The sequence below is a fragment of the Microcebus murinus genome, chromosome 11 (genome assembly GCF_040939455.1).
Source record: "Microcebus murinus isolate Inina chromosome 11, M.murinus_Inina_mat1.0, whole genome shotgun sequence".
Lineage (NCBI taxonomy): Eukaryota > Metazoa > Chordata > Mammalia > Primates > Cheirogaleidae > Microcebus > Microcebus murinus.
The window spans coordinates 80,597,938-80,617,025 of NC_134114.1; the positions used below are offsets into that span (position 1 = coordinate 80,597,938).

Sequence of the window (19,088 nt, forward strand, 5' to 3'; positions counted from 1 at the left end):
ATCTTAAGGAAGCTCTGCTTTTATTACAGTACATGGGAATAGTGTTCCTTATATCATTAAACACATGCAGGAGCAAGGAGCGTAGTGTAAATTTTTGTTAAAGTTTACTAGGTCACACGTTTTTCCAAATGCATCCAGAAATATAAAACATGGTAGAAAATATAGCAGACTCAGTTGATATACTCTTCCGATTTTTTGTAACAAATATGACTTTACTTCTAAAATAATTTTCTATAAGAATCCGCAAGAAGGGTTTGGGATTGAGCTAGTGAGAGCCTATATTTCAAAGACAAAATGACTCTGACTTCATATAATGCTTCCTTAAAGCACCCCAACTGCTTCATTTTTAGAGGTACCTACATTTTTATTAGTACCTCTTACTGGAGAAAGATTCCTGGTGCCGCTGAGCCATTTGAAACAAAAAAAAAATGCCAACTAACAAATAAAAAAGAACTACTCTTATAGTTAGAAAGAGGAAATCAGGATGGGGGGGGTGACAACAGGAGCTATTAAGGTATTAGTTAGAAATTAACCATAAATTGTAAGCTTCAAGAGAAAAATATGTATGGAAACATGGTACGATCCAACCTTTTAACATTAAAATATCATATGCCTGCATTTAAATATATTATTACCAAGTTAAAACATTCTTTTTTGTCAACTAAATACAGGAAGATAGCATTTTAGTGACTTCACAAATAACTTAAGGGAGAGCTTTAAGTGTAGAGCCCTGTCAAAATAATTACAAAGTGGTTCAGTCCTTCTCTATCGTCCATATTCACTTCCAGACCATTTTCATGAGAGAAATAAAATCGGTCTTAAAACAAGATGGCTGCTTCTAGGGGGGGAAACACGCTGATTTAACTGAAAGCCAAAAAGCTAGCTTTTCTAAATCGGAAAATAAGAACTTAATCATATTTTTTCTAATCTCCAAGTATGTATTCATGTACTTCCACGTGGTAATCCATATATTACACTGTGCAGCTATTTAAAATCATTAACAGCAAAGTGATTTTTTTTAAAAAAGTCTAATCATTGTGTGCTAATACACATGACTGTCCAATTCATTTGACTAAATTCCCACTTTTAGTTCATACCAGAATCATGATCATCAGTCATGAAAACCAGGTCATTTGATAAGTAATAACAGAAATCGTATACATATTCTATATCTCTTAAGAATCCAATCATAAAACCATCCAGTAATATCCCAACCCAATCAAATCAACTATATTGACTTTTTAAAAATAAAAACTGTAAGAACTTAATTATTAAACAATCTCTTTTTGAACTGCACTCTACTGACCTTCCCTACAGCAAATGGCAGATTAATTCTGTGATATGCATATAAAAATTAAAAACATTTTTTTCTCTATCTTGAAATAACTTTTAAATAGATTAAAAAAAATCATTCAAATCTATTTTTATTCCTCACTTGAGTGGAAAATAAGACCTGACAGTAACATTTTCTTCAACCTGTCAACTGTCAATTGTATGAAGGATATTTCTAAAGATGACAAAGGTTTATTTTTCCTTATTGAAAATGATAGAATTCTACCTGAATGAAAGCTGAGCTAACCATCACTGTGGTACACTACTGTATCTCAGCAACCAGCTAACTTAAGTAGCAGTTTTCAATATTTTAAAATAATGTTTTTATTGAACTATATGGCTCACTGTTTGAGAACTAATATTCAAAAGCCTCAAGAGTGTGCATCCACACAAATTTTCAATTAGAAAACAGAACACATTTTAGCAGTTTACAATAAATACTTTAGAGTACAATAAGTACAGACTACCAAGAAAACTAAGATATAAGGAACTTTTTTTACTCAAAATTATGCATAATAGTTGTAGTACTTGATTAATTTAAATTTTAAACTAAGTGGTTCTGTGTCATTGTGCTGTCTTGTTTATAACTGACTAAATTTTGACAGCAGAAATACAGACATATTTAAGAAGAAATAGATCTCCTGGTGGTGAGTAATATCCTATTCAAAAACACTGGAAGTTCACATTAATCACAAGAAACTTTTCTACAAAACAGCTCAGGGCATAGGTTGAAAAGCAGACTAAAATATAAATCTAATAATATAAATCAGGTCCTTAAAAGAGACAGTAATTTATTGATGTTTGGCTGTCTAAGACCACCATCACAAGACAAATTATTAAAAGTGAACATTAATACCTCATTTCTTATACTCCTCTTTGAGGTTTTTTATACCTGAATATGAAGGTGTTATCTGTCACAAATGATCAAAGGGCAATTTTTTTCTCAGTTCAGAAGACTGATCTAAGTTGTCTAGAGTAAGAGGCAAGGACCTTCCTCACTGTACTTAGGGAAACAGCTTCCTTTTTCAACATGGATATTCTAATCAGGATGGCTATTTTAACAGTTTATACACTGCTTCTGCAAAGAAAATTGATAATATAGAATCGATCAACATACAGTAGTTCATAACTTAAAATATCACAACTTTTTAAGTCTTTACTGCTGCAGAAGCTATTCAAAACAAACATAAAAATGAAGAGGATTGAGCAGCATCTTTAAAAAAAATTTTTAATTGATTTATATTGAAAAGAAACCTTCACTAACCAATAGACCAGAGGCTACCAGGCACGTGTCAAATTCTGTTCTTCACATATCCTTGTGTTTCATGCATTTTATATTTTAATGTTTTCTCTCTCTCAAAGGTAAATTCTTCTGGCACATAATTCTCCCAAGCCAGGAAAGGCCAGGACTCCTGAAGGACTAATTGTATTCATTCATTTTCTTGGCCCAGCATGAAGCTGGGAGCTTGCTTGGTTCATAGCAACAGGGGAGAGAAGGAGGCGCTCATCTTTATCTGTCCCTATCCAACAGGAAATCAGGCCAGTGGACAGAATGCAATGAAGTGCCTGTTCAGAAGGCATTTTGCAAGATTAAATGGCAAGGGATTCACAACAAGGTTAATTTGCCCACAAGTTACTAAGTGCTCCTTCCAAACCTGATCCTTAGCCTTCAAAAGTGGAAGGAAGCCTCTATAAGCAACTGATTATCAGCCAACAACACACGTGAGAAGATATTAGTTCTGTGAGCTGATGGTTTAGTTACTATTTTAGTAAATCACCTAACAGGGAGTAATAAACTATTGAAGACTCTCTCTGACACTTTCAATCACAAGTAGTTTATTGACCTTGGTCTCATACTGGAAACACCAAATTAGACCTTGTAGCCAAATGTGTCTCAAACAGCACGGATGTTCCAATCATCTATAAAAAACAGACAATTGACTATTTCTGATAGTTTATTATGAATATATAAAATAATACCTAAAATGGCTAGAACATAACATCTCAGTAGCTAACTTTGCTTTTCAAAATTCTACAGAAAACTGGCCAAAAAACAAGCAGCAAGTATACTCCTCTTTTACAAATTTCTAGATTTTCAAAAAGGGAGAGGGGTTCACTTCAGGTCTCTTATAAATAGATAAGCACAAAACATGGGATATAAATCTCAGTCATACTGCTTTATTTTTATGCTGGTGCTTACATAAATTCTGATATAAGTATCAGAATAATAAAATTCCTCCCAATACATATAATAAAGTGATACATTACGCTGAGGCTAAGACTTTAATAAAGTTAAGATTCTAAGTAGTAATGCTTTCTAGATGGAGAACATTTACGTTTCTAACATATAAATATATTATTTAAAACACTTAAAACTTCAAAAGTAAAGGAAATCATTTACCAGGTTGGTGATAAAACTCATTTGAAACCAAGATCAACTTTCCAACTTTCCTGACAACAAATCCTTTGATTTAAACATGGTGATTTCATTTATTTGTCAGTGAAAAGGGCACAGTGCCGGTATGCTGGTATACATATACGAAAATAATGATGGCTCGGATTATTAAAAATGAAGTGCATTTTGAAAGAAGAAAAATACTCAAGAGAATATGATTAGGAGAAAAATATTATTACTTCTCTCTACTTAGCCATATGCATATAACCTATACTGCCAGAAGGATTTGGGAGTGTTGACCTAGAATTCACATTACTTTCACAACTCCAAGATTACATGTTAACAAAACTAAATGGTGTCAATTACTTGCTACTCTAATATGAAATGTTTAATTTACAAGTCCCTACAAGAATTGAGAAAATCCAAAGAAAACATATGATTAGGTTAAAGTTTAGAAAATCCTTGAAGACTTACATAGATACTTTTTCGCCTTAAGAGAGTAACCTTTTAAATTGATGATACTCAAACCATCACAGAAGCAAAGCAGCAAGTAAGGAGAATCAGTATTCCTGAAAGGGTGTTAGTTATATTTGTTGTTGTATTATTTAACTATTGCATCAATAAAGCCACCCAATAGGAGACATGTTTAATTATCCTAGCATCATTTTGGCAAATAGTCAAAAGAATCCAAGAAGAACTTTCAATAAACCCACAGTGTTTAAAAGAATACTCTTATTGGAAGCACCAAACTGTTTATGGCATGCTTCAGATTAACAGGCATGTTCTTAATATTAAGTCGAGTCTCTCTTTATAAGTATAGCTATTAAGGGAGGATGTAAATAAAGTTTTATTACTAAAAGTCTTTTTTAAAGTTACTTAAAAGCTTTTCACATTCTTAAAGAAATTGAGGACAAATAATTGTATTCTTCTTGAGTTGGATTACTCAAAGTTGTAATGAAAGTTTGAATTCATTACTCAAAGTAATTTAGTAACAGTATTTAGTTATTTAGTTTAGAATTCAGGATAACATTAAAAGGATCATTCTATTATTCACACTTTTAGGTAAAACTTTTATAAGTTTTCAAATTTTAGAAATACAGAAGATGTACTTAGACAACATTATATATTTCTGTTCAGACTGATAGTTCTCAGTTGCACAGATCTGTGCTAACTGAACAGGTAAATTCAGTTTGGCCCACTGCCCAATAAATACTACCAACTAAAAAGTTACCAGCATTTGAAACTGAATATCCACTTCCCAGAAGTGAAGACCTGGGAACACAGATTCTAACAGTAAAACTATTTGGACAGCACATAAGTTTGATACTTTTTCCTAGGAAAACTAGATCTACAGATGCTTATGGTATCAATGAAGAGGCAATAATGAAACTCAATGTACCAGATAAACTCCTATCAGTTACACAAGTTACTTGCAACACAAGTTATACAATAAGATACTGTACTTAATCCCTGTGATCAAGATAATATTTAATTCTAGTTTTGCCTAAACATAATTTCAAATTGAATCCATTAATATAAGCTAAAATGAATTTACTTCAGACACAGTATCCAATATTATCAGCTTAATGTGTCCCCTGAACTTTTCTTCTAAGAGAAAAATTAAAAATCTATTTAAATTGCAATTCAAGTTGTTTATTTTCAAGAGATTGAAGTCTTCTGATTATATTACTAGTTTAGCAAATTCTTAACACACATGTTCTATATAAAGCCAAAAGGTATGGCTTGCTTACTTTACAAAATAACATATGTGAAATGTATAACATTGAATATATAAAATTTAGTAAACTCATGCAAATTTTCTGGAATATTTTCTCACTACCATTTGTGATAAACTGTTCATTTTTCACTTTTAAATTACTTATTTTGCATTTGGTCCCTTTTAAATTGAATCCAAGTTAACTTTTCTTAATGCTTCAAGAAAGCACCATCTTATTCAACACTTCAGAGATACAACTGCCTACTAGTACCTACTTTTAAAATGATATTGTTTTAAGGTAAGTTTTACTGTGATAACATACCAACATAAACGTGCTCATAAACTCCTAAGAATATTAAATGTTAGGGCTGAATCTTTTGGGGGTGAGGAGGTACATCATTCTTTCTTTTGGACATTATCAAACTGATAATGATCAAATAGAAAAGGTATTTCTGCAAACCTCACATTAGAATACTGACTTAAAAATACTCTTGGTATTTTAAAATTCTACAGATTAACTTTGTCTGGGCAGGTTCAAAGCCTCAGTGGCATCCTGAGCAGGAGAGTTCTCTGCAGGCAGGGCAGATCTATTAAAAAACATGACCTGTGACAAAAATCAATGTGCTAATCTCAAACCAAACAACAGTATCAAAAGCATAAAACAGAGATAACCTAAGATAAAATGTCCTCAAACTAACTCAGACTAGCTTGGCAGATTAAGGGGGGTTAGAGTAAGGGTGTTGCTGGTTCTTTCTGTTTTAACCCAGGGAGACTGGAACACCCAAGTAACCAAATAAATGAATACCACGAGAAAAAGACTACACTGTGAAGTGGGGGGGGGGAGGCAACCAAGAGCAAAATGTCCCACATTTAACTAAATGATTTCACTGTTGCTTTATTTAATAAGGTGATAAAGTTTAGAAATATAAATTTGCTTCATATATGCTGTCTAATAAAGCCCAAAAGGGAATAAAACCGACCAACATAATGAGACCTGCTTTTAACACCATCACAACTGGAAAGCTTGCTCTATTTGTCTTGTCAGCTTTAATAAAAGGCATCTCCTCTGGCGGGATGGCTTCTCTTTCTCTTTTCCTAATAGTGGTAAGTGGCATGTCAAAGAAGAAATAGCTTCCCATTCCACCACCCACCTCAATGAGAGTTTTTTAAAAAGAAAAAAAAAACCGAACTTTCAGGGATCTCTCCACTTCTGCTAGGCGGTGCATTGGGTTACCTGGTTGTGACTATCCTGGATTAGCAGGGCGGGGTGGGGGGAAACTCCCTGTCGGTTCGGCAACTGGAGGATCGCTCGTGGGGGAAATCTGCCCATCTTCATCTGAGCTGACACTACTCGAGCGGGGAATCCCTCTCTTGCCCGTACACCAAAGGAAGGCTGGAGGCCGGCGGAGACAGGAAGAGCTGGAGGCGCCCACCAGCCCCTCTCCCCAGGAGCGCTCGGCCTCCCTCTTCTTTCCTCCCAACTTCCACTCCAGCCCAGGGAAAAACCCGTGATTTGAGATACAATCGATACTGTTTTCCTCCTAGGCGGGCACCGAGACCAGCCCACAGCTGGAGGCTGGCCTCTGTGTCCGGAGCCAGCAGAGCGCTGTGGGCCCGGCGGGGCCGGCTTCCGCGCACAGGCAGGGCAGAAAGTGAGGTTCGGAACCGCTCCCGACCGCGGGGGTCCCGCCAGGCACTCCGTATAACCTCTGCACCCCACTTCCAGGGCCGGGGAGCACAGGACGTCTGCGGCTGGCCGGGGTCCAGCATGCGCGCCAGGGCGGCCCGGGGCGCCCACCTCCAGCCTCTCCCGCGCGCCGGGCGGGCTTCGGGGACGCCGGCAAAACGGTCCCAGGTAACCGCGCGCTCGTCCGGCTGCGCACCGCCAGGCCGCGGGCGAAGGGCTCCCACCTCCTGGCTCGGCCAAGTCCGGCGGCTTGCTCCGCACACATGACGTAACCCGGTATTAGATCAAACTTTCTGGCACCTTGAACCCACCGGGGGAGGAGGTGTGGAGGATCTGGGAGAAGCGTCTCCACTGCCAGGCGCGCCGGGCCCAGACTGACTCAGGGGCCGAATGATTTCCTCACAGTTAAAGAGGAAAATAAAAACCTAAAGCTTCCGCTTCCCAGCCCCCCTCACTTCCCCTGGCCCGTGCGCTCTCTCTGCGCGCACCGGGAAAAGAAAAGGAAAAATTAAAAAAAAAAAAAAAAAAAAACTTTGGGGATGTTTGGCGGGTTCTCCCCGCAGTCCCTGCGGACCCACGCTCCAGGCAGAAGCTCCCAGTGGCGCACACTGAGGGCTCCCCGCGCCCACCCCTGCGCCGGGATCGGGGCGCCGTCCAGCCTGCCCGGGCTGGGCAGCGGAGAAGTCCTGACTCCCCGGCTCCCGCCCTTTTCCGAGTCTCCCCGCGCACCGAAGAGGCAGCCGGTCTGGGCAGCCCGGGGACTCCCAGGGGTACCCGGCCTTTCCGCTGCCGCGTAACAAAGAAGGGCGAGACGCGAGCGCTTCCCGCCGATGCCTCAAGCGATCGGCGCCCCGGCGACTCGGGCTCAGAGGGTGCGCGCCGCCAGCGGCCGGTCGGCGCGATCCCCGCCGCCGCCGCCGCTCTTTGCGCAGAGCCCCGAGGCCCGGGAGCCCCGGCTTTCCGACCCTTGCTGCCTTACCTGGGGTTGCTGCTGTTCCAGTAGACAGCGTAGCGGTCGGCGACGGCCTTGGAGCCCGGGTCCTGGCTGAGCACACACATCCAGAGCACCAGAAACACCAGCGTCAACATCTCCACGTGCAACATCACGCCTGGCCAGCGGCGGAGCCCCCGACGCGCCACTCCGGGGAGAGAGTGGGGATCCGGAGGGAGGAGGCAAGGAGACAGAGAGAGCGGGCTCCAAATAAATATGAATAAATAAAAACGAAGGGGGGCGAGAAAGGAAAGAGGCGCACACCAAGCTGGGGAGGGGTAGGAGAGCGAGAAGAAAAGGAGGCGGTGGAGTGGGGGGGACAGAGACAAACTCGCACCCCCACCGGAGGGTTCGGGAGGAAAAAGGAATCGCAAGATGGAGAGAAGCGTGCGTGTGTGTGGTGGCAGCGGCGGCGAGGGCGGGGGAAGGGGTGCCGAGCTGTGTCTCGGGCGGCGGCGGCAGCCGGTCACCCCGGGAGAGGGAGGTGCGCGCCGGGCCGGGCGGCGGCAGCGCGGGTCGGGGCGGGCGGCGGCGCGCGCTGCACAGTCACCGGGAGTTGCGCGCCGCGGCCGCGGGGAGACATACACCGGCCCGCCGGGCCCGGCTCAGCGTCGACGCCGCGGGCTGCGCACGGCTCCGCCGCCGCCCGGGGCCCTCGCTGCGCGCCCCGCTTCGCTCCAAGTTACTTTGGCGGCCGGTGGGAAACTGGAGGCGGAGGGTGGCGCGGAGACAGGGGGCTGCGCGCTTGTGGCCCGGGAGTCCGAGAGCTCCCTTCCCCAGCCTCCTCTGTGCCTACGCCGGGCGACCGCGGGAAATCGCGAAGGAGTCGTAGGCGCTGCGGTGCCAGGCGGTGCGCCGAGAAGGGTGGGGATCCGGAGCCGCAAACCCGGCCCCGCCGGCGTCCTGGAACTGGTTAAGCGGCAGCTGCGCTGGCGAGGAGCGGTCTCGCCTCGAAAACCTCAAAGAAAAGTTTGGCTCTCCGCGTCTTCCGGCAGGTCCCCCGGCAGAATCGGACGGCGGCGGCGGCGGCAGAAGAGGGCAGCCTGGGTGCTGGCCGAGCCTCGGGGATTTCTCGCGCGTGCTTTTCTTGGCTGGGCGTGCGTGCACCAAAGTGAATGAAGAGCAGAGGGTGAGCGCCAGCCAGCCAGGCAGAGCCGGGATGCCCAAACCTGCAGGACGACGCCAACTCAACTGTTCAGCTGTGGAGCGGGAGGGGAAACAATCACTTTCAAATGGATCCCTCCAACTCCTGGATGGGCTGATGTCAATCTCCGATCGCCTTCCGGGAGCGAGACTGAGCGAGACTGAGCCCCCGCACGCGGTGCCCGAAGCCCGGAGTGAGCTCTCAGAAGTGTCCCTGCGACTCCAGCGGGTCCGACCCCAAGCCTAGCAACTTGTAGAGATGCACCAATCAGTTTCAAATGAGAAGAGAGAGAGAGAGAGAGAGAGAGAAAAAAAAGCGAGCGCACGAGCGAGTGGCACCTCCCCGATGACTACATCAGAGAACCTTCCCGATCCTCCCGCAGCTGCTCCTCTTTCCTTCCTTAGACGCAGCAGCAACAGAGGTGAAAACCACCAACCGAATCCTGAAACCCCTACCCAGGCGGGAAAATAAATAAACTTGAGTGCAGCAGCAGCAGCAGCAGCAGCAGCGGCGGCGGCAGCACGAGCAGCCCTGGAGGGATTGGAACGACTGGCAAGAAGTGGAAAGGGGTAAAAGTCAGTTTTGCAAAAGAGGAAAAAAAAAAAAAAAAAAGGAGAGAAAAAATGCTTTATGGGAAAAATCTCCTCGGGCACGCCCCCTCGTTAAGGACTTGCGTGTGAAGCCGACAGCAGCGGCGACCCGGCGGCGGCGGCGGCAGCCTCGGCGGAGCGCGAGGCCGCGCGCGTGGACGCGGACGTGGGCGGGGGGCGGCTCCGCCCGGGCGTGTTGCGGGGCGCGGGGCGCGGGGCGGCGGGAGCGCGGGTGTGAGCTCCGGCCCGAGCAGGGGGAGGCGCCGCCAGCCCGCGCCCAGCCTGTGCCGCTGCCGGGTCATGTGGACTCCTTTTTTTTTTTTTTCTCCATGCAGTTTACTTGGGAAGGGTGGAGGGTGATTGGAGCAGCCAGTCAGGGAACGGCCTGCTGTTTGCTTACAGCTCGGGTTTTTTTTTTTTTTTTTCCTCTCTCTTTACTCCAACCAGATTGGTTTGCTCCGCGAGAAAGAGGCGTTTTCCTAATCTCCTCCCTTCCCCACGCCTCCTGCACCCCCCACACCCCCCGCCGCCCCACCTTCCAGAAACCTGACTAATTGAATTACTGGGAGTGCCGAGGCGCCCTCTCCTCCGCCCCAGCCTGGCAGCCACGTGTAACCCTTTGGGTGCCGATTTCCGTCTGGGCTGAGCAATGATTTGACATCTTTTTACCTGGGAGTAGGGTCTTTTCGATTTTAAAAGAATCAGTTCCCACCCTGTAGCTGGAGAGCCGAAATCTGTCCCTGTGGCCCCTCAGGTGACATGAAGTCCCAGCAGACAGGCTGGCGCGGAGCCTCAGCGAATGCGTGTTCTTGCAAACCTCTGCCCGGGTCTGCACCGCGCGCACCGCCTGGCGCTGGGTTAGCTGGAAATCTGTGCCTCTCGACACCTATACCCCCACCCCGGCCTTCCTACCTGGGATTTAAAGGTTCTCGAGCGGGAAGCAAGAGTTTTCTTTAAAGTGATGCTCTGAAAAAAAATAAATAAATAAATAAACACATTTTTTTAAAAATGAGAAAAGTCAGTTTGGAGTGATTACAATGCAGTGCGAACCTTCCACAGGGAGCAAACGAATGCGGCAGGTGAGCCCATCGGAAATACCTTACACCTTTGCCATTTCAACCTTGAGGTTGGTTCACTGGCCGCTCCCCAAAGAATAAATGCCTCGAACCAACGCGGCGCGGGGAGAGAGGAGGGGCGGGGGTGGGAGGGGAAGGAGCTCGTTTATTGTTGGAAAAGGCCTCGCGTTCCTGGGCTTCTAGGGCAGGTTGCAGCGCCTAGGTCCCCGGCCCCGCCGGAGCGCGATCACCTGGCAGCGAGGCGGCCCTGGCGCCTGGGGATGCATCCCGTGTCGCGCAGCGCCCCCGTGCCAGCCCGACGCCGGCCGCTGCGGGGCCGGGGCCCCCGAGACCCACCCTTGCGGGGCGCCGCGGTATTTTTCTCTCTCTAGCTCTCTGGGGAGTTTGCTGCCCCCGTGAGAAGCGCTGATTCCCAAGGGGGAAAAGGAAAAAAAAAAAGGCAGCTTAGTTTTGCTTCCAAACCTGCCTGTCCTCCCTTTTACGTATTAGCCCAATAAAATCGAATATCACGTTCTTTTCCCTGCGTTTTGCAGTCCTCGGGATTTCCAGGCGCTTCGGAGCTGTTTGGAAGCGTCCAGACGCCCTCCAGTGGTGGGCCTGCAGTCCGCACCCGGCAGGGGTATTGCCTGCAGCTCAGGCCGGATTGAGTTTGATGGAAAATCTAGGGTCATGATCAATAAAGACTTGAGGGGAAAGCAACCATTCCTGCGGGCATGGTTACTTGAATGTTATGGGCCTAAAAGCTGAGTAGTTTCTCAATTACAGGAATTTTTCCTATCTGAAGAGGTCCTGAAATTGTTCTAGGAAAGTCACTGTTCTGTGACTAGATATAAATTGCAATCTGTATGATTATGAACTCCTCGACAAACCACCCTAACAAATCAACCACCTGCCTGAGTTTTTAAAGATTTAAACTCAAACTATCAACACAAATGCTCCTCTATCATCTTCCTAGTTTACAAAACTCCAGCAGTACGAAAAGTTAATTGAGAGAACCAATTAACTTTTATTTTTTAAATCAAATTTTCAGTTAAAATATTATTTACTTTTTCGCCTGGTCTATAGTCTTGCTGATGTTTGAGTTCTTGGCCTATTTTAGGGTGTGTTTACTTTCTTCTGTTGCAGGAAAGATGGATTTCTTTCTTCAGCCTTTCTGATAGTAGCTCTAAGTAGGTGCTCATATGACAGAGGCAGTTTTGCAGGAAATATTCTGGACCCTTTTAAGAGATATATATATATATCTTTAGGAGGAAGAGAATTCACGACTCCTGTCTTGGGGAAAATGCTGATCCTTATTGAAGAGTCTATTTACACGGGGAACTATCAGGTAACAGGGAGCTAGCAAGCTGGCTTCCTGTAGTATCAAAGCCAAATCGGGGAAGGACAAAAAAGATACCCACTTCTTTCCCATTTGAAACAAATACTGTAACCAAATGTGAAAACTCAATATCTCAGAAGACTATGGATGTCCTAATATTTTAAACATCTCTAATTTTTTAAAGCCTAAATAGCCCCATTTTAAGCAGTAAAAAAGTAATATATACATTGTTGGCCTTCCTTACAATGATTCACAGGGTTGGAATAAGATGTTGGAATTTGCAGCTGTTCAGAGCATAACTCAAATGTCTATGTGAAATGATTCATAATCCTAAATCAGATGACTCATGTGGTAATACACCTAATTATTGATGTTGGAGTTACTAGGCAGCGATATGATAGATACATACAGTAGGTCCTCGCTTAACGTTGTTGATAGGTTCTTGGAAACTGTGACTTTAAGTGAAAAGACAGATATGGAAATCAATTTTCCCACAGGCCGATTGATTTATATTGAACAGGAGTTAAGTTCCTATGCCATAGTTCTGGTCACAAAACACTGCCAAACTTCCAGATAAAGGCCAAAACACTTCTAATATTAGACATTGAATAAATGTGAGCGCTACATACATTTAAGAGAGCTTAATAAAAACAAGTAGTTATTGACCCAATTATTCCAGTTCAGGGTCTCAGGTAGCCGGAGCCTACCCAGCAGCTCATGGCTCAAGAAGGGAACCAGCCCTGGATAGGAGGCCATGCATTGTAGGGTACACTCACACACACACACACACACACAGAGACACACACACTCACACACACGTTCACTCAGACTGGGACCATGCAGGCAGGGATGTAGGAGGAAACTGGAGTACTCAGGGAAAACCCATGTAGACATGGGAAGAACATGCAAAATCCACACAGATGGTGGCCCAGGCTGGAAATCCATTTTTTTTCTCATCAATATTATGACGAAATGATGAACAAAATGACGTTGTTCCAGGACCTGCTCTACTTGAACGTAGTTTGAAGAGAAGTATTATTAACTGTACACTTATTGCTTGATAGCGTGACTTTGTCTCTTCAAGAAAACAGTCATGATTTAAATTTATACAAATCAGCATTGTATAAAATAATTACATTATGATTAGCCTAGTATCACAGATGCAAGGACTTTTCAGCTGGCCTTTAAAGAATAAGTAGAGTTTTGCCAAATATAGGAGGAGGTTCCGGTATGGACAGAAAGAAAATAGCAAGAAGGTAAAAACATGGAGGGGATAAAAGTTCAGGGAATGTTCACATGCTTTGAGTTTGATGAGACCAAAACAGTGTTGTAGGGAGCTGAGATCTGAAAAATAGGTTGGTAATGAAATGTAAAGGGGTTTATCTGACATTCTAAAAAGGATTTGATTTAAAGGTAAGCAACCGAGTGCACTGGTGGTTTTAAAACAAGAGCGCCATTGAAGCAATAATCTATATGCCTCAAATTAAAACACAAATAGGGATTTGTTTATCTAATTATTTAACTTTTTGACTTTGAACTACCTAGATCAGTGTTCTAACCTTGGCTACAAATTAGAATCACCTAGGGAACATCTCCAAAAAGAATAACGCCAGGGCCCTACTCCCTGTGTTAGTTGGATTAGGGGTGGAGACTTGGGATCTACAATTTTTAAAAGCTTCCCAGAGACTTCTAATAAATATAGAGGATTGAGAGACACTGATCCAGGTAATTTATTAATATTACTAGGCCGGGCTCGGTGGCTCACGCCTATAATCCTAGCACTCTGGGAGGCCCAGGCAGGCAAATTGCTCGAGGTCAGGAGTTCAAAACCAGCCTGAGCAAGAGCGAGACCCCCGTCTCTACTATAAATAGAAAGAACTTAATTGGTCAACTAAAATATATATAGAAAAAATTAGCCAGGCATGGTGGCATAGTGGCGCATGCCTGTAGTCTCCACTACTAGGGAGGCTGAGGCAGCAGGATTGCTTGAGTTCAGGAGATTGAGGTTGCTGTGAGCTAGGCTGACGCCATGGCACTCACTCTAGCCTGGGCAACAAAGTGAGACTCTGTCTCAAAAAACAATAATAATAATAATATTAATAAACTACTTTACTATTTCAGGCAAAAGTAAATTCTGCATCTATTTATCTGGAAAAGTATCCCAGCTAACCATTAAAGCCAGGATGTTGATACTTTAGAGAACTAGATTGCATAATCCTCTCTATTAAATGGAAGTGGTTTTTGTAAGTAATCTTTACATGGCACAAAATTATTTATGAGTGCCATCTCTAAGATGTGGTTGCAGTGGCAAAACTTTTAAATATGAGTTAATCTCCCTTTTGGACTAGTTTTTAATTTGAATTAGCTGCCACCAGATAGAGGTAGAGTTCTATTGGGCCAGGTGTCTAGACAAATAAATGAAATAAACTGGTGAATCAAACCCTCCAGTCCACAAACAAAGCAAGTCTTAACATAGTTGTTAAATTAGGGCTGGGCGCGGTGGCTCACGACTGTAATCCTAGCACTCTGGGAGGCCAAGGTGGGTGTATCGTTTGAGCTCAGCTGGTCTCGAACAGCCTGAACAGCTTGTTCGAGACCAGCCTGAACTAGAACAAGACCCCATCTCTACTAAAAATAGAAAGAAATGAGCTGGACAACTAAATCTATATATAGAAAAACTTAGCCAGGCATGGTGGCGCATGCCTGTAGTTCTTGCTACTTGGGAGGCTGAGGCAGAAGGATTGCTTGAACCCAGGAGTTTGAGGTTGCTGTGAGCTAGGCTGACTCCATGGCACGCTAGCCCAGGCAACAGAGTGAGACTCTGTCTCAAAAAAAAAAAAAAAAAAGAAATTAAAACAAAATTAGAATTAATATCTAGAAGAGATAATAAAGGAAATAAACTCTAGAGCAAGGATTAAATAAATAATAATTAAACATAAAACTTTCAAACAGATTACTAACTTATTGGTTAGTAATTTTAGCTAACCCTGCTATTTTTGTAGAACATTTAAAATACATTCTGAAGTTCCATTAATTCCAGATCCTATCACCAAACTGTAACTGGGCTGTCCTGCCTCTACAGACTGAAGTTACTGATGAAGCACTCTCCCTTCCCCACCCATTTTTATAAGAAATTTCTCAGAATCTAGAAATAACTCTTTGTTAGCTTCTCTCTTCAGAGACTTTAAGAAATACTTCTTTTTTTATTTCTGATCTAGTTGTTTCTTCTGCACGCAACCTAAAGAAAAAAACATACTAAGTAGAGTACTATGTGTCTACTTTCAGTCCTGTGGTCTCCAACTTCCATCATGAATATTCCTCCCTTTCTCATTCGCCCCTTACTTTCCTAGGCCTTGCTGGAATTTATTTCACACCATCCCTTCTCTTAAAGTTTACAGATATACAGAAGCAGTTTTGCAAGTTGCTGCAATATTCCAAGAGAGGCATTTAAAAATGTTTTAATGTATGAACTAAGTCTATTTGTTGTTGTTTTGCCCATTTCAAAACATACTTTAAATAAGACCAACATAGCAAACTTCCTAAATATACAGAAGATTTAGCGGTCATAAACAACTAAACCATATAATTAGGCACATATGTAAATATATGTTATGTTTCTGTGTATTACAAATGTGTATGTGTTCACATGTAATTTTAAAAGAAGCAAATAGGGACTGGTTGATCAAACCAATTTCCACATCACTCTTCATTACCTAAATTTCAGAATTTATAGCATAGAGTTATTTGACCAGTTTTTGACCATAAAGATGAAATTAGTAGGTAATTTTATTCTGATAAGCAATTTTCATGTTGTCTTTTACTATTTGAACATGTATATACTGCCTATGGCTCTGTATTTCCCTCTTCAACATTTTAAATAAAAATTACCAAATAAAATGTATCTGCATTTTACAAATCTAATAGATGAATTAGTATAAAGTATACTGTCCTAGAATGTTCTTTGTGTATTATTAAATAATACACTATATTCCTTGCTTAAAAGAGTACATATTGCTGGGCGCAGTGGCTCACGCCTGTAATCCTAGCTCTCTGGGAGGCTAAGGAGGGTGGATTGCTCAAGGTCAGGAGTTCGAAACCACTCTGAGCAAGAGCGAGACACCGTCTCTACTATGAATAGAAAGAAATTAATTGGCCAACTAATATATACAGAAAAAATTAGCCAGGCATGGTGGCACATGCCTGTAGTCCCAGGTACACAGGAGGCTAAGGCAGAAGGATTGCATGAGCCCAGGAGTTTGAGGTTGCTGTGAGCTAGGCTGATGCCACGGCACTCACTCTAGCCTGGACAACAGAGTGAGACTCTGTCTCAAAAAAAACCAAAACAGTACATATTACCATGAATATATATTACCAAGAAATTAAAAGTTTGCATTTGTGTTTTATTTATCATAGACATCTACAGGATACTTTTCTTAAAATAAAGAGAATATAGCCGGGCGCGGTGGCTCACGCCTGTAATCCTAGCTCTCTGGGAGGCTGAGGCGGGTGGATTGCTCGAGGTCAGGAGTTCGAAACCAGCCTGAGCAAGAGTGAGACCCCGTCTCTACTATAAATAGAAAGAAATTAATTGGCCAACTAATACATATAGAAAAAATTAGCCGGGCATGGTGGCGCATGCCTGTAGTCCCAGCTACTTGGGAGGCTGAGGCAGGAGGATCGCTTGAGCCAGGAGTTTGAGGTTGCTGTGAGCTAGGCTGACGCCATGGCACTCACTCTAGCCTGAGCAACAAAGCGAGACTCTGTCTCAAAAAAAAAAAAAAAAAAAAGAGAATATAAGTAGCCTTTTCAGAAATAAAGTTAATTTATACTTTTTTCCATATTGAAACTAATAATTAGGATATTTTTCTCCCACCAGCTCCACTACTGTCACTCAAAAAAGCATATAATCATGCATTTTTGTATTCTTTTTCTTGCCTGGAGACCATCCCAAAAAGCTAGTACATTTAAAAAAATTTTTTTTGATACACATACATATATAACATATATATATATACACACATACACTCATATATATGTATTTTATACATATATATATATATATATATATTAGTGTATAGACAGAGAGGGAGAGAAGGGAGGGGGGAGAGAGAAAGAGCGAGAACACTTACTTTTCACTCAATTTTCACCAAAGATTTTCATCAACTTCTGTGAGAATTCTATTTAAAGATGAATAGAAGATACAACCCTTAGTCAGTAAGCATGATTATATAAATTAGGAAATGCTGTTTCTGGGCCCCTTTTTTAGCTTTGGCTTTACTTTTCTTCCCCCTAGATCTAAACTAGCTAAGCCAAGTAAAGAGTAGAATTATGAAAAACTAAGATATTATTTCCTCAAATTATGTGCATTTTATTTTAGATAAAAGACTTCTTTAAAGGAATTTTGGTGTTGGTATTTTTTGAGTCTGGATTTTTTTTTTTTTTTTTGCCTTAGTCATCTAAATAATTGTCTCAACTTTTTTTTCCATTTTACTTGGCTACAGTAGAAATGGTCTTTTAAAATACACTATTAATTTTTAAGAAAAATTGTCCTCCTACTGCAGATTTATAACTCAAGTCTGAGACTTCCATATACCTTATGCCAACACTGTAAATTTTATTGTGATGCTGTAAAGTTACAGTTAAGGTATAATTTTTTTAAAGCATTTTATCTTGTAGTTTGGGAAAATAGTTATAAAGCTGGTCTCTATAGAAAGCACTGTAACTTATGATCTTAGAAAGTCAGATAATAATGCAGAGGATTATTGGCCAAAACTTTTTTAAAATGAGAAATATTTTACTGAATTGACTCCTTCTAAACTCAAGTGTGGGGAGGAAAGTGTGCTCTTAAAATGACTACCTTTTAATCAGAGATTATCACTCTCCATTTCCATTAATCTCCCTTTTTCTGGCATGTGATGTATGCTAAATTAAATAGGATTTATTGGTTCAGCTAGATTCTGAATTACTCTCTTTTCCTGTGGATTAGGAGAGTGCATTTCTTAGCCCTTTTCCTTGAAATCCATCAGGATCTTTTATGTGGGCTATCTAGTATTCTGCACACTTCCAATGCTTAATAAATATTACATTGCAATATTAGCATAATAATAAATCATCTTAAAGTACTACATGGGCTATTAAGTGAGATCCTATTCAGTTTGAGCCAAGGCATCAGAAAGTTTTATTTTCTTTATATGCATACAAAATAATTTAAAAACTCCTTTTCCATGAAATGTCCTTGCATCCATAAGAAGTCTACATGTCACAAAGTGAGTTGGGGAAGTGTGTATCTTCTGGTTACATATTTCCCTTGTTCAATATATTCTGGGGCCTGAATTTGCCATTTTAATAAGAGAGAGTTTAAAATTGGGCAGACAAAAATGGAAATAGCACCATTTGTCAAGTAAATGTTCTTTTCCCAATGGCAATTCTGAAATTTTTATACAAGATTACCAGGCCAGCAGCTAGATAGTGCATCTTGCCATTAAGAAATTGTGCTTTGTCTGTGATTGGTTATGTCACACAGACCTGGACTAACAGCCACCGAAAACATGGGGGTTTTCCTTACAGAAACAAAAACTGAAGTAGAAAATGATTCCGTTAACACAATCCCATCCTCACTGGTTGCTTTAAGGGAGGTCCTAGTTTGTAACTGCCATCGAGGAAAAGAATAAAAATATTTTCCCTTCCAAAGCTAATGTACAAATATTGCACATTTTATCTACCAACACGAAAAATCAAACAGGATAAAAATGATGCACCATCTGTGGTAGATAGCAAAATGGCCCAAATGGCCTCCCTACAGTGTAATTCTGCAGTTATTCTCTCCACTCTCCATCAG

The 19,088-nt window shown here is 42.2% G+C and overlaps 1 protein-coding gene across 2 annotated transcripts in view; it reads right to left on the minus strand.

Moving 5' to 3' along the window:
- EFNA5 (ephrin A5) overlaps positions 1-8,555 on the minus strand; it is a 282,570-nt gene extending 274,015 nt beyond the window's left edge. For both annotated transcript variants that reach the window (XM_076008260.1, XM_076008259.1), the window contains exon 1: positions 8,111-8,555. In XM_076008260.1, coding sequence (XP_075864375.1) covers positions 8,111-8,235 — 125 coding nt within the window. In that variant the 5' untranslated portion in view covers positions 8,236-8,555. The remainder of the gene's footprint in view (positions 1-8,110) is intronic.
- Positions 8,556-19,088: the final 10,533 nt, after the last annotated feature.